This window comes from Gymnogyps californianus, chromosome 1 (assembly GCF_018139145.2).
Source record: "Gymnogyps californianus isolate 813 chromosome 1, ASM1813914v2, whole genome shotgun sequence".
Classification (NCBI taxonomy): Eukaryota; Metazoa; Chordata; class Aves; order Accipitriformes; family Cathartidae; genus Gymnogyps; species Gymnogyps californianus.
Genome location: NC_059471.1, coordinates 24,658,135 through 24,672,289, shown reverse-complemented (window position 1 = coordinate 24,672,289; position 14,155 = coordinate 24,658,135). Strand labels below are relative to the sequence as shown.

General features: G+C 38.8%; 1 protein-coding gene across 6 annotated transcripts in view; it reads left to right on the top strand.

Moving 5' to 3' along the window:
* The first annotated feature begins 307 nt into the window (after positions 1–307).
* LOC127029372 (NEDD4-binding protein 2-like 2) overlaps positions 308–14,155 on the top strand; it is a 50,185-nt gene continuing 36,337 nt past the window's right edge. For all 6 annotated transcript variants that reach the window (XM_050914963.1, XM_050914962.1, XM_050914961.1 and 3 more), the window contains exons 1-3: positions 308–351; positions 2,926–4,397; positions 13,362–13,486. In XM_050914963.1, the coding sequence (XP_050770920.1) occupies positions 2,926–4,397; positions 13,362–13,486 (1,597 nt within the window). In that variant the 5' untranslated portion in view covers positions 308–351. The remainder of the gene's footprint in view (positions 352–2,925; positions 4,398–13,361; positions 13,487–14,155) is intronic.

Below are 14,155 nucleotides of genomic sequence, written 5' to 3'. Positions count from 1 at the left end.
CACCCGCACGCGCGCGGACGCCTGCGCGCGGCCTATCCGCGACGACGCCTTCCCACGCCCTCCCCTTCCCGCGCCCAACGGCCGCGCGCTAAGGGGCGGCCCGGCTCCGCCGCGCCCCCGCCGGAGGGGGATGCTGGGAGTTGCAGTCCGACGCTCGGCCGGGCGGAACTACAAGTCCCACAGCAGCCGGGGGTTGCGGGGGGTGAAGGGGCAGAGGGAGGTGGCGCCATTTTGAGAGCGAGAGGTTGCCAGCGCTCCCCTTCCGCCTCCCCCACGCCCCCCCACCCCCGCCGGCCGGGAGTGCGCCGCTCGCCGAGGCGGCGGAAGACGGGCGGGTGCCTCTGCCTTGAGGTTGGTCTCCTCACCCGCATGTGGCTGTGGCTTCTGTTCAGCGGGGCCGGGCCGGGAAGGCGCTTCTCCCCGCCGCCGTGTGGCAAAGGGGGACCGTGGCCGAGTGCTCGGGCCGCCGCGGCCTGGCGGGGAGGGGGACAGTGCGGAGCCGGCTGCTGAGGTTGTGGGACATCGGTGCCGGGCTGAGGGAAGTGTGTGTGGGGCGGGGGGGGGGGGTGCCTAACACTGGGGCGTGGGGAGGGAGGGAGCAGCTGACACACCTACCGAGAGTTGGGGCTGGCGGCTCCCGGCAGCCGCGCCTTCGCCTCAGGCACCCCGCTCCCGGCGGCGGCCCCACCGCCGCCATTCCGGTGCGGGAGCAGCGCCTGCTTCCCCGAGCTCTGAGATGTGGCCTGGGACGCTGGTCTACATGCTTTGTCACCTCCGTACCCGGAAAGAGGTGGTCACGCAAGCAAAGCCAATCAGTTCCCCCCATCTGTAGGTTCTGCCACATACGCCTTCTTTTTCCATTTGGAAATTTATTGTACAGGTAGAGCTTAAGGCCTTGAGTTACTTGGTTGCGTCTTCTGGATGTTTGGTAGGTTAGTTAAAGTGGTAGTTTAGTGTTGCAAGTGCCAGCCTGGTGAATCGCATATGCCAGCTCAGGTTCAACACTTACAACCAGTTCTTTACAGAAATATGACAGACCTATGCCTATCCCATTCAAGAGGCAAGACAGTCACATAGATTGCTCTTTCTTAGTACATACTTGCTCTGTGCTCCCCAAGAATGCACATGGAGATGCTTTCGCCTGCAACTTCACTGTCCCAAAGGGTAGTCAGAGAATGTCTGTTAAAGATTAGCAAGAAAAGATATTTCTGTGTGAGGCAGTCCCAGAGCAGCATCCTCCATTGTTAGAGATACTGTTGCGCAGCAAGTGTTCACATGCTCTCTGTTTTCATTCCACATCAGCATATGGGCTCTGCTTAAACACCATCCCAGAAGACAGATGAGGACATAAGAGCTAATAAAGCAAGTTTTTTTTTCCCCAATCCTGTTTTTGAGTGGAGGTAGAGTAACATTTTTTGATAGATGAGGGATAGAGTCCACGATTCATATAATGTCATACTCGCTTTCTAATTTACATAAAGGAGGAGCTGAGAAGCTGGAGGTATGCATAAAAAGTGTATATCTTGAGAGGAGGAGAGGCTGTAGTACCCACAGTGTAGTTCCACCAATTCTGACACAGAGGGATAGTTGCATGGCCATGTTTCTCCCACTTCTGACATTAGTGCTGTCTTCCAAGTAGTAAAGTCAAATGCAAACAGTAAAATCTCCTTGGTTTAGACATTTTGAGACTGAGGATGGCAGGATTCTCTTCCTTTGGATAGTAGATGAGAAGGTGCCCAGAGTAACACCTTTTCTTGTCAGTTTTGCAAGTGAACATGAGATGATAAATGTTACTTACAAATCTTCCCTTAATACTACCTACAGATCCTTTTCAGGTAAAGAAAAAAAACTTCATTTCTTGTCCAGAATGAAGAGCATGTGACATTTTATTAATATTTACTCCTAGAAAGTTGAAATGTTCACAGAAAGCAGTAGAATAAACCTTCTAGTAGGAAAAACACTTTCTTTCTTGTTTAGTACTGCATTTGTTTTGGGGGGGTGGATTTGCTGAATAAACTGCTTGGCACTTGATTTATAATAAAATGACTATTGCTTTTTATTGCATTCCATCTAGACCTCGAATACAAAGGAAAATCCAAGTAATTCTAACTAATAGTTAGATGGATAATGGCATGATAGTGTGTCACGGTGGTCAGTGCCATCTTGCTTTGTTTTTAATTGCTCTTATCTCTCTGAATCTTTCTGGGACTTATTGGCTCATTCTTAGAATGCAATCTGTTTCGGGCAGACATTGCTTTTTCTGTGTTTATTTTTAGAAGACATGCAACCAAGCGGTCTTGGTCCCTTACAAAGGCCTTTAGTTGTTCCAAAACCAGAAACATAATAACAGACTGCAGATTTAATTTTAAGCCTTACTTGACTAGTACCAAATTATAAATGCCATCCAGCATCTGTTTGATTGGTGTTAAATGAATTGGTTGAGTTCAGTTTGTGTCACAAAAAATAATCCTTGTGATTGAAGTATTTGCATTTTTGTCGGTCATATTAGTAGTGGTCAGGCATCAGTTTGTGCATTGGAAATTGGCACATGTTTATCTTGTAAAAGAGATTTATAACATTTGGCAGATTAACATAGGTCAGTAGAGAACAGAGGTTGTTGATACAATTCATTTTTCAAATATTCACATTTAAAAAGCATGATTTGTAAATTATTTAAGTTATATCATAAAATGTGACTGCTAGACTGGTACAGCACTAATGTAGTTCTTTGCTAAAGATGTGCAATAATGTGGCAATTTTGTTTGAACAATACTTCTGGTAGGTGATGTCAGCTTTTCTTCTGGTTGAGTACATTTTAGATGTGACCGTGGAGGGTCTGAGGATGCATATCACAGGCCTGAATAACTTCTGCTTTTTTATACTTTAAAAATGTGCATGCTGATAATGTATTAATTTTTTTCTAAGATGCTTCATGCTGAAAGTAGAGTAAGGCTCTTGGAGTGTCAGGATGAAATCACAATTGAACCATGTTCTAAAAAAATGAAGTCAACAGAAGGGGCTTACAAGAAACTCTCTGATGGTGATAACCAAGGAATTCAGGAGGAGGGGGATGCTGAGAGAACATCAAATGATTTGATACCGACGTATGCCTCAGATAACCAAGGGCAACATGAAATGCAGAAGCAAGAGAAAATACCTACTGGTGTCTTGGGAACACTGAATGAAGTGCTCCCTGGAAATAGTCTAGTGCTTAGTCAGCCAGCCGATTCAGAAACTGTGCAGAATGCAAAGCCTCCATTTGCGTCAATAAATGACACTGAAGTTGAAGAAGAGAAAGGCCCTGTTATTACAAATAATGCTGGTGAAGATAATATTAAAAATAGCAGTACGTCATTCTCCATAAATAGAAATCTTACATTCTCAGATGAAGAGTTTTTTACAAGCAAAGAATTTATTGGACCGATTTACAAGCCTGCTGAAGGTGACAAACAGGACAGATCTGGCAGTTGCAATGAATGTAGAAGCAGTGAGGGAGATCAGAATGAATTGCATGAAAACAGAGCTAAAAGAAAGGAGGCAAAGAAGATGCAGACTATTTCTTCTGCTGTACCAGAAATAGATGATGAACTGGACCAGTTCTATAAAGAAATTCACCAGCTGGAAAATGAAAATTTAGATACTAGTTTTCAGGAAAAAGAAACTGAAACGTCTCAGGAACAATACTCTCCGTATAACTTTAGTCAAACCTCACAAGAGGATTATCAACGCGTGTTGTTGGGCAGCCCACAACCATTTTATGAGAATGGACAGTGTTTCTTTGGAGAACAGAACAGTCAGAAAACAAGCAATGAGCAGCAGTTTGTCGTGGAAACAAGTGGCTGGAAAACTGAAAATACCTTTAATGGACAAGTAGATTCTAAATATTGGAACTACTCAGTGCCTGAATTCAGACCTGCTTGGCAGTCAAGAGAGTCTTTCATAGTACCTCAGGGACCTCTTCCTCCTAGATTCAACCATCGGTCACATTTTCAGATACTTAATTCCCCACCACAAAAAACAAATGCTCTCCATTCTCAGAATGGTGAACTTTCTTACAAAAATTATGGTTACCATGGAAATACTGATATCAACAGTCATGGTCCATTGCTTGATCAAAGTACCAGCTATGCTGGTCATATTGATATCCATACTACTCAGGTCTTCAGAAATGGAAATAATGACCAGAACGGACTCCAAAATAATGACCAGAACAGACTCCAAAATAATGGTTTCTGTGAAACCAGAGAAGAGCGTTGGAAGGATCCAAAAGCTGACAATACAGAAGGAATGCACAGCTTTTCTTCCTTGCAGTTACCTGAAGAAAGACTTGGTTGTTCACAGAAATTGCTCCTCATCTTAAGAGGCCTACCCGGTTCAGGGAAATCAACACTTTCTCGGTAAGTAAAGACTTAAAGCTTGAGAAGCTTATTCAAATCAGAATTTTTAAGAATTTAAAAAAAGAAAAAATCTGTAAGCACTTGGCAAACTTTAGTATTTGTAAATTAGGCTATTAAAATGCAGTAATTTTTACTTAATGAGGACAAATGACAGTAAATATTAAAAAGATTTGCTTGGAGTTTTTGTCTCCTTTAGAGTTTTGATGAACAGGAGCTGGTTGGTGTTAAATTTAAAATGTTCTGTATCCATTAAATTGCATAATCTTTTATTCTGAAACTTTCAGGTGTACTAGTATGTGATGGTCTGCCTCTTTTTTTTTATTCTTAAATTCCTTCATTTAAAAAAATCTTCTGTCAAATCTAACAGCATTAATTTGACTGAACCAGAAGTACTTTTTTATGCCCATGCAGAAATCTTCAAAGACCATTAGAAGAATTTTGCTACTTTGAAAATACTTAATTTGTTTTCAGTGTGTTGATGAAACTGAGCATAATCTCATTCCCTTTTTTTCATACTATGGTCTGTCAACTTCTCTGCTTGTGAACAACACACAAGAAAAGTATTATTTTCCCTTAAGAATATACTTGTGTAAGTCTGACAGGGTTAAAAGCAGGTACCACTTCCAACTTGGATTTTCACTTTTTTTTTGGCCTAGTTTAAAAAGCACATAAGTTGGCATAGAGCACAGACACTATCTGTATTAAGTGAAAATAGGTTTCTCTTGCATACAAAAAAAAAAAAAAGTTACTATATCAGTACTTACTGATTGAGCTTCATCCAGAAACTGTACGTCACAAATGGGATGTCTTCTGTTGTATGCTAAGAGTCTATGAAATAGATACAGTGATCATCATCTTCCTTGTTTTTTGTATAAAGGAGTAACCTTGCTGTTTGTGTTTTTTTCCCTGATATTTAGGAGACCATGATCTACATATCATAGAAAAATACCTATTAGAAATTTCTAGTTTACATGTTTGTATAATTTTAACTGTAATATTTTCTAGTTAGTGATTGCTCTATTTTGCAGACCTGCATTTTTGAAGCTGCATGTGCCTGTGTGGGTATTATTGCAATAATTCCTTTAATATATGAAAGCAACATAGAAAATTTTAAAAATAACCCTGTGAAAAAAATGCCACCTCATTCAGTGCAGGAATTGGATAATACTTAATGTGAAGATATCATATATTTTTTTTTCCATGTTTGGTGTGCTGAATTGTCTCTGAATCTTTCTCCAAATATGTTATTCATGTTACCTGAAAGATTCTAAATATCATCAGGTTTTTATGAACACATACTCCTGCTTTTTTCATCTCTTGCTAGTGAGATCAGTTACTAATTTTATTTAACAGATAGGAAAGTGGGCACTATAAGATCAAGGTCAAGAATAGTCACCGAATTTGGGTGCAGAATTTGAACTGCATGGGACTTGTTTTTCAGTGTATTCAATTATATGCAATTTCATATGTTCAACGCTTGGTTGCAGTTGTTAATTCCCATGAAATCATGTGTCAGAGTCTTAGGTACCTGGGGGAAAAAAAAAATCCCAGAATTAACGGCTGCCTGTGGGGAAAATATATGTATTATTAATTAAGTCTTATTCTTAATGAAGTTGAATGTGTTTTTCTGTGTAACATCATAGAATTCTGCAGTGTAGACTAGGACAGCAGATACAGTCTTCTGATGTCATATCAGTACCCACAGGTATCTTTGCAGGCTTGACATCTTTAGCACCTGCAGACAAACCTCTACCACTTGTGCTAGCAAAATGACTGTGAACGAAAAGCAGAAAATTGACGTCATCTGTGTGGATCAGCACTAGAAGGGAATGAGATGCATCTTGCAAGTGGGTTTCCCAAGTATGAAATGACAGCAGAGCAGTAGTGAGACCCAGGAATCTTGAATTCCTATCTGCGTTTTGTGCAAAGTAAGGGTTTGTAAGTACAGGCACTTTTCCTTCTGCTCCCAAACTTGACCCATGTCTGTCCTGAATTTTCCACTGAAGTCTGTGTTTTGTTTTGACTCTTCTATCCCAACTGCTTGGAATCACAGACGTTTTTTGGAAGAGGCTTGTGGAGGTCAACTAGTCCATTGTTCTGCTTGGAGCAGGTCTGTCACCATCGTTGGATCAGATCAGCTGTGTCTTTGTCTAGCCTCATCTTGAAAAACCTACAAGTACAGAGATTCCACAGTCTCTCCAAACTTTTCCGGTGCAGTACTACCCTCCTAGTAAGGAAGTTCTTCCTAATCTCCAAACTGAAGTTCCCAAGCATAATTTGCGTGTGTTCTCTTGTTCTCTGCACAAGAGCCAGGTAGAGTGTGGATGATGCCTTCCATTGATCTACTGGCCACATTTTCTCTAATAAAGCCCAGCATCTGGTTTGCTCTTCTTTTGATGAGAGCACACCATTTGCTCATCTCCAGTTTGATGTCCACTGTAATTCTCAGATCCTTTTCAGCAGGACTGCTCAGCCAGTCACTTTCCCTCCTGTACTGATGCTTAGGTTTCTTTTTCACCAGTTGCAGAACTTTGCTCTTTTCCTTGTTGAGCTTCACGACATTTTGCTTAGCCTGGTGCTCAAGTTTCTCAATGGCCTTCTGGATAGAAGCCCTACTGTTCAGTATGTCAGGCATCACTACTGATTTGGTGTCATCTGCAAGCTTTCTTTCTCGTCATCCAGGTTAATGATGAAGATACTGAAAAAATTGGTCCCACTATCATCCTTTGCTGTATTCTGCTTGTTACTGACTGGGACATGATGTTGGAAGCCTTGATAATTTCAAAGTATGCTACATTCATCACTCTGTCCTCATCCACAAAGGCAGTTGTTTCATCAGAGAGTGCATTCTGGTCAGTAAAGAATGATTTGTCTGTTACAAAACCCATATTGACTCTTCCTGATTACCTTCATTTCCTTCACATGTTTAGAAATAGATTCTGAGAGGACGCACTCCATTGTCTCTCCAGAACTGAGGTTAGGTGAGGTTGAGCAACCTTTAGTTCCTTGGGTCCTTGTCTTTACTTGCCTTAAATATGAGCATAACATTAGCGGTTTTATGGTCATTGGGGAGCTCCCCTCATTTCCTCAATTTATTTCCTGCGTTCACCTGACCTAGACAATCCCAGCCTCCTGAGGCTCATTGGAGTTCCTGTCTCTTTATCCATCTATTTCCAGTTTTGTTTTCCTATTCCTGTCCAACCATGGCTTTTGGTCTGTGCTTCCTAGGTCCACATCTGCTCCTAAATTCTAAGCTGATTTCTCAGTTCCTTCTTCTCCACCCCCTTTCTTCCCAGATTCATCTTGTCCCTGTTTCAGCCGGTGGTATTATCTCATTCCCAGCTTCACTGTACCAATTTCTTCCTTGCGCTTCACTCTTTGCCTTGTCCCTATTTCCTGGCTCTGCTGCCAGTACCAAGTTGCTTGTTCCAATGTTTATACGACTATGCTTCCCATGTCCTTCATATTTTAGGCCAATTTTGTTCCTTCTCTTGCCATTTTTAAGATTGTGTTGGGAGAAATGTGTTCTTACAATGCCGTATTGGTACTGAATCAGCTTCCTGCCACTGCCAGAATGCTCTGTTCAGGAATGGGTTTACTGCAGTGAGAATCTTTGCATTCTCTGCTCTACTTTGTACAAAAATGAGTACTTTTCACTATTATTTTCTGTGCACATGACATTTTAAAGTCCTACAGCTTGGGCAGATTTACAAAAAATTTTTGCAGGAAAAACAAACGCATGTACTTTGCCAAATTTCACTTCCTCAATCCAAAGCTTCTCAGAGAAAAGCTTGGAATAACAAACCATGATAAAAATGCTGTATTCCTTCCTTGGTTTTGGAAGTGGTTGACCTTTTAGTTAGAAATTTTCTAAAACAATTTGGCCAGACAGATACTCAGCAATATCTTTAGCTCAAGTAACAAAAGTCTGCTACAGTTAGAAGTAGATGATAATATGATCTTATAATGCTGGAAAAAGTTACAAGAAAACAGACTTGGATTTTTAGGATATTTTGCTACTGAACTTGGCAGCAATTGCAATTTTCCATTCCTCCATAAGTATCTGAACATGAATTTGAATAAAAAGGAGCTTAATGAGGTTGAAAGAACAAATATTGGTGTAATTTAAGAAGTAAATTTTGAATTAAATCCGTTGTCAGGAATATATAAAGACAGTCATCTTTATCTGAGGCCATTCTTCCCGAGAGCTCAATCTTCTGAACAGAAAAGTAAAAGAGTATTTATAGCTGAATGTAGAAACAATTGTGTGCTGTTGTTTCTAATTATGTATTTCTTGAAACATTGTTACAAGCAATGCTTTCAAAGTAGCATTTACATAGCTTAGTAACACTATGGATTTTAAAATGGTATTTAGTTATTGTCTATTTTTTTCCTCATCTGTGATATCTTAGCTATTTTAAATAGACGGATTATTAGATTCTAAGAGATATTCTTTATTATAAAGTCATCTATCAAAGTAGGCTAACCAGGATGCAGGTTGGGGAACTATTGTGGTTTTGAAGAAAAATTAAGGCAGGATTTGTGTGCGTGTGCACTGAAAAAAATGTGTATTGGTTTGCTGACTAGTTAAAATGAGCATTTTGGTTTTAAGATGAGTTTTGTATGTTGAGCTAATATCTTCTATTAGATCAGATAGCATGTCTGGAAAAAGTCGTGAGCTGTTTTAATTTTTATATCTGCTTTAATTTCACCATCCTACTATGTTCAAAGGTGCGTGTTCAATTGCAGGGAAGGTTTACGGTGAAAAAGCTGGATTACAGCAGTTGGATAATACTGCTACTCATTTCAGGCATGTGCGCGTATTGATGCTGACTGATCTGTAATTTGGCTTTCTTATTAGAAATGTATTTATCTTACTTTTTTTTTTTCTCCATCTCTCAAAAGTGGAATATCATCTCTTTGTGGGTTTAGACAGTAATGGTGCTTTCTTTGCATAGATGTACTTTTTGTTGTTTCTGTTTCCTAGTTCATGAGCCTGGGATAAATTTTATTTCCAAATACATGTTAGAAGTATGTGAATTATTCCATAAGATGTCGACAAGCATGTTTGTGTTTTAAATTTTACAAGTTTAAATACTATGAATTCTGAAAGAGGTAATTGTTAGGCTTTTAAAATGTTGTGTTTTGTGATTTAATTTCACAGTTTAGAAACAGGCTACGATCATTGCTGTAATAATTGAACTTTCAGTTCATAAACTCATTACTTTGTGATAGTTTGTGTGTTGTGTACAGGGTAAGGGTTCTGTTACTCTGGCCTCTTTGGTAGTCACTTTGCCTTCCCAAATTCTGTAGGTTTAGGATTATTCTTGCAAACATAGTTTACTATATTAAATCTGTTATATCAGTTATACAGGTTCCTAAATAAATTGTGGAGGTTCCTAAATAAATTGTGGTGTATTCTGAACTTCAAGAAATAATAAAAAAATATTTCAAGAGTAAACTTTCTTAATGGGTTTGCGAGATGCCTGAACCCTCATCATTGTGTTTCTTTATTACTGCTAATGATGTTTGGAAGATACAACTGAAGAATTTAAGTGAGTTATTCTCCAGAACACTGAGCAAACAGAGTCAATTCCTAGAAATAAAAATAAAAATAAAAATGAATGCCCCATCAGTCCCATTAGTGTTGATTCATCAGTTCATACATATTCCTACAGAAACTTGATGGTCAGGCTCCTAGGAGCTGTAGGGGTGTGTCTGTCTACTCAGCTAGTAGAAGAATCCCAGTTATTATTTGCTATCTTTTTTATTAAGGCGGATGGTCCCTACTCTTTAGGATGCGTGTATATACATTCAGCACGCAAAAAGTGAGTGTGGAAGATGGATCCAGTTTTTCTAGCATAATTAATTGGCAAATGTAGCATACTGTAAGTAAGAAAATTGGGCCATGTGTGAAACCATGGCCAAGTAACTTAATATAAATTCCTGTTAAATATTTTATACAAGAGAGGAATAGATATGAAAAAATGCTGTTGTGTGTGGTGTGTGATTTACTGGTGCCATTTTATCTGCTTAGAACAAAAAACGGCTTTGAATCCTTCTGTGCTCTCCTAAACCAGTGTGATACACAGCCTATTAAAAGACACAGACTCTAACAAAAATGTCCAAAAAAGTGGCTGTAATTTTGGTGTATCATGCTCTGCTTTCTGAAATAGCATTGCTATTTGTCCTGAGGTAACCTTAATACTCTGGAAAAGGGAGAAAGAGCAAGAAGGAAGAAACAGCTTGTATGTGGCTTTGATCATGTTACTTGACAGTTGCATCATTAGCAGTTTCTTCTGGTCCTCAGTAATCTGAATTTTGTTGTTACAGATCTCTGTATTTTAAAAGCAAAAATAACCAACAACATAGTTGTGGGACAATAAATATGTAGGAATGTAAGTTAATATGTAATACAGTGTCCCAGTCATTAAACTATGATCCATAACAGGTCTGTTGTTGGTGACAGGTGGCAAAACATAACAAACTCCTTGTGTAGGAATTAAACTTAAGTAGTTCTTCCTGCAGATACATGTAGGAAAGCTTGGTAACTTAGAACTAACATACATTTGTTCCCCTACATTATTTGGGATTTGGCCAGTTCTTTTCTGTTCCTGCCACCTCAGCAGTAGTGCATCCCATATACTGCTAGGGCAGTTTGGTTTTTGTAGCCTTTGGGTACATTGCCTATTTCTGAGAAGGAATAGTTGCCTAAATTTCCATAGGACAGTGATATCTGAGTGTTGCAATGGGCTACAAATGCTCTGTGGCACTAACTGGCTGTTTTCTATTTTCAAATTTAAATATATTATAGAACACAAAAATAGTCAAGGAGGTTTTGTAATCACACTTATTCTGTAGATCAGACTTTAAACAGAATTGTACTGTTGTCTCAGTTTTACAAGGTTTTCCTTTAAACTCCAATTTCCAAGGACTTTCTGAAAATAAAGTTTCCATTTGGCAGAATGGGGATTGCTCATTAGGTTGGATTAATGTGGATTTGATTTGACAGAGATTCTGATGTTATTGATCAACCAGCAGTTAATTATTCCCTGTAACTTTGCTATAATCAGTTTCTCTGACTCACAGGTATTTGTTGGTGTGCCTGGGCAACATTTAGGATGAATTTTAGTTAAATCCAAAAGTCAGCTCAGTGATGCTTTTAGAAGATTTGACTGTGGCATTTCAAGACAATGCAAATACAGAATTCTAGAAAAGCTTGATGGATTTTTGTAGTATCCCTACATCACCCATTACAATAACTTCTGTAATTAATAAACATATTATCAGTAATATAAAATATTACAATATAGAGTAAAAATAAACATGTTAACAGTGAACATTGCAACTGTGTCCCTCTGAGTTCCCCTTTTTACCCTTATTGGCTTCCCCACAGTGTCTTTTATTGTTTGCTAAAGTATACTTAAATTTCTCCCATAATCTTTAATGTTAGCTGTGCAAGAAGCAGAATGTAATGCAACTTATTCTGACCTACAAACGAAGTAAACTTCTAGCCAGTAAAATATCTATGTTGCTTGGAAATGGCAGGCCTAAAAGACTGGGTAAATGTGAAATTTGTGTTGCAATCTTTTTTTTATCTTTATGGATTCTAATTTGAATCTCTGCATTTTATCCATTTGTTTACCAATTTGTTTTGCTTTGATTTGTCTGGTGTCCCATCCCCGTCCCCCCCCCTAAAAATTCATAGTATTTTTGAGAGAATATTCTGTCAGATTTTGTTGAAATTGGTCTATATGTCCAGAAGTCACTATGGAATGGCATTGCCTTAGGAAACCAAGCTAAAACACTCTAATCAAGTGGTTTAAGTGATTGTTTTTCTCCTGATTTGAAGTAATACATGCAGGGATAGTAAAACGCATGGCTTTCCTGTCACCTTGTTAGCAGTAAAGTATGAATGATAGAGAAAAACAATATAATTCCCTGCTGGAAACTGAGATATGAAAAAATCCTATCTTAAATTTCTTGTCATCTGCTAGACTGAAACTACAGTTCTACAAGACATGGTAACCCAGGTAGCAGCTTACTGCTGCTCAACCAGGGGAGGTTTCCATTGATAGTTAGCCACTTTTAATGTATCACCTTTTGGGGCCTTTTCTTAAATAGGCTCAACCACTAAAGCTTCAGAAAAGTAACCCAGAAAAAAAAAATGAGAAAAGGATTGCTTTCTTCTGGATAGTGATTTCCAGTGGCTTATAGATCTGATGAGTGCCAGAGTTGATGAGAAAATAGAGGCAAGTAAGACTACATAGCCAGGATTGGGGGAGAAGACGTAGAACTGGAATAGAAGATTATAGGATCTTGAAGGAATATGGACACTCTTCTGTAATCCTGACTTTCATTAGTAGGACAATCTTGAAAGTTTATTGTGATCTTTTACTTTTTCCTGAAGATAGGGAAATTGCTGTAAACATTAGTAGTTTTCTTTTGCTGTTCGTGTTCAACCCACATTGTATGTGCAAGCAGCATGGGCAAAGGTCAGAAGAGGGCATGTTGAGAGTTTAAGGTGCTGAAAAAAGATTTAAACATCCAGTTCATTTCTCAGCTGCATCCCGATTCCTCATGATCAGATTGGTTTCTAGAGATAATTCCAAATGAGAATTGATATGGAAAATGTTAGTAAATACATTAAATTATTATGAGGTACTTAGAACTTACTGCAATATAACAATAAATTAGATGGGTACAAACATCTCTTGGGGGTGGAGGAGAAGAAACAACAAATACAGAAATAGCAGAGAGGGGGAAAATATATTGCTTTAATTTGGATTAGAATTATTGGTAATACGTATGAGTGTACTTTTATAAACCTGTTTGAAGTTTGCAAGAAGTTCAGAAATAGGGCACAGTTAAATTTATTTCAGCTATATTCTTTTTTCTGTGTCTTATTTTTTCTGTCTGAAAAATAAACATTAAAATATTTCTGCGTTTTCCTTTGTTAAACAGTATTCTGCTTGGTCAAAGTTGTGACGGCATTGTATTCAGCACCGATGAGTATTTTCGTCAACAAGATGGATATACATATAATGCTGCTCAGCTTGGTGATGCCCATGACTGGAACCAGAAGAGAGGTTTGAATGCATGAGAGGAATCCTATTAAATTATGCTTATATTTAGAAAATAGAAGTATAGCATAACGTGCATATGTGTTAATAGTCTATATGAAAAGGAGTATATATATATTTTAGTATAGGGTATATGGAAGTATATATTTAAAGTATTCTTTGTATTCTAATTAATGTGTATATATACATGAAACTTTGAACTTACAGAAGGTTCAGAGTTAAAAATAGAAAATATCTTTTCTTTGTGCTATGACCTGCTGATTTGTTACATTTGATACTAGTATCTTGATGGCAGAATTAAACCTTTTTAACGCTGGCAACAGTGGAGTATCCTATTTTTTCCAATATCTTTCCTGATCTGAGGTTCATCCAAAAGTTGTGGAAGAGTTTTTCTGAGGAAGATTTTAGTTCACTTGTGTAGATTAACAGCTTTAATAAGTCATCTTTCTTAATACCTAGCGGTGTCCAAAGGTTGGGTTTAATTGGTAAGGAAGTAGATGCCTGGAGTAAGAAGGGTAGCAGACAGATTCTTGCTCTTTCTGTAGCAGTTTTCTAAGAATCTCATCATCTGTTTGGTCTGCTCCAAGGAGTGGACAAGCTGAACAACTCCATTACCTGTGCATGCAGATTACTCTGTGCTGCAGTGTCTCAAGCAGAAGCTTCCTTCCTGTCCAG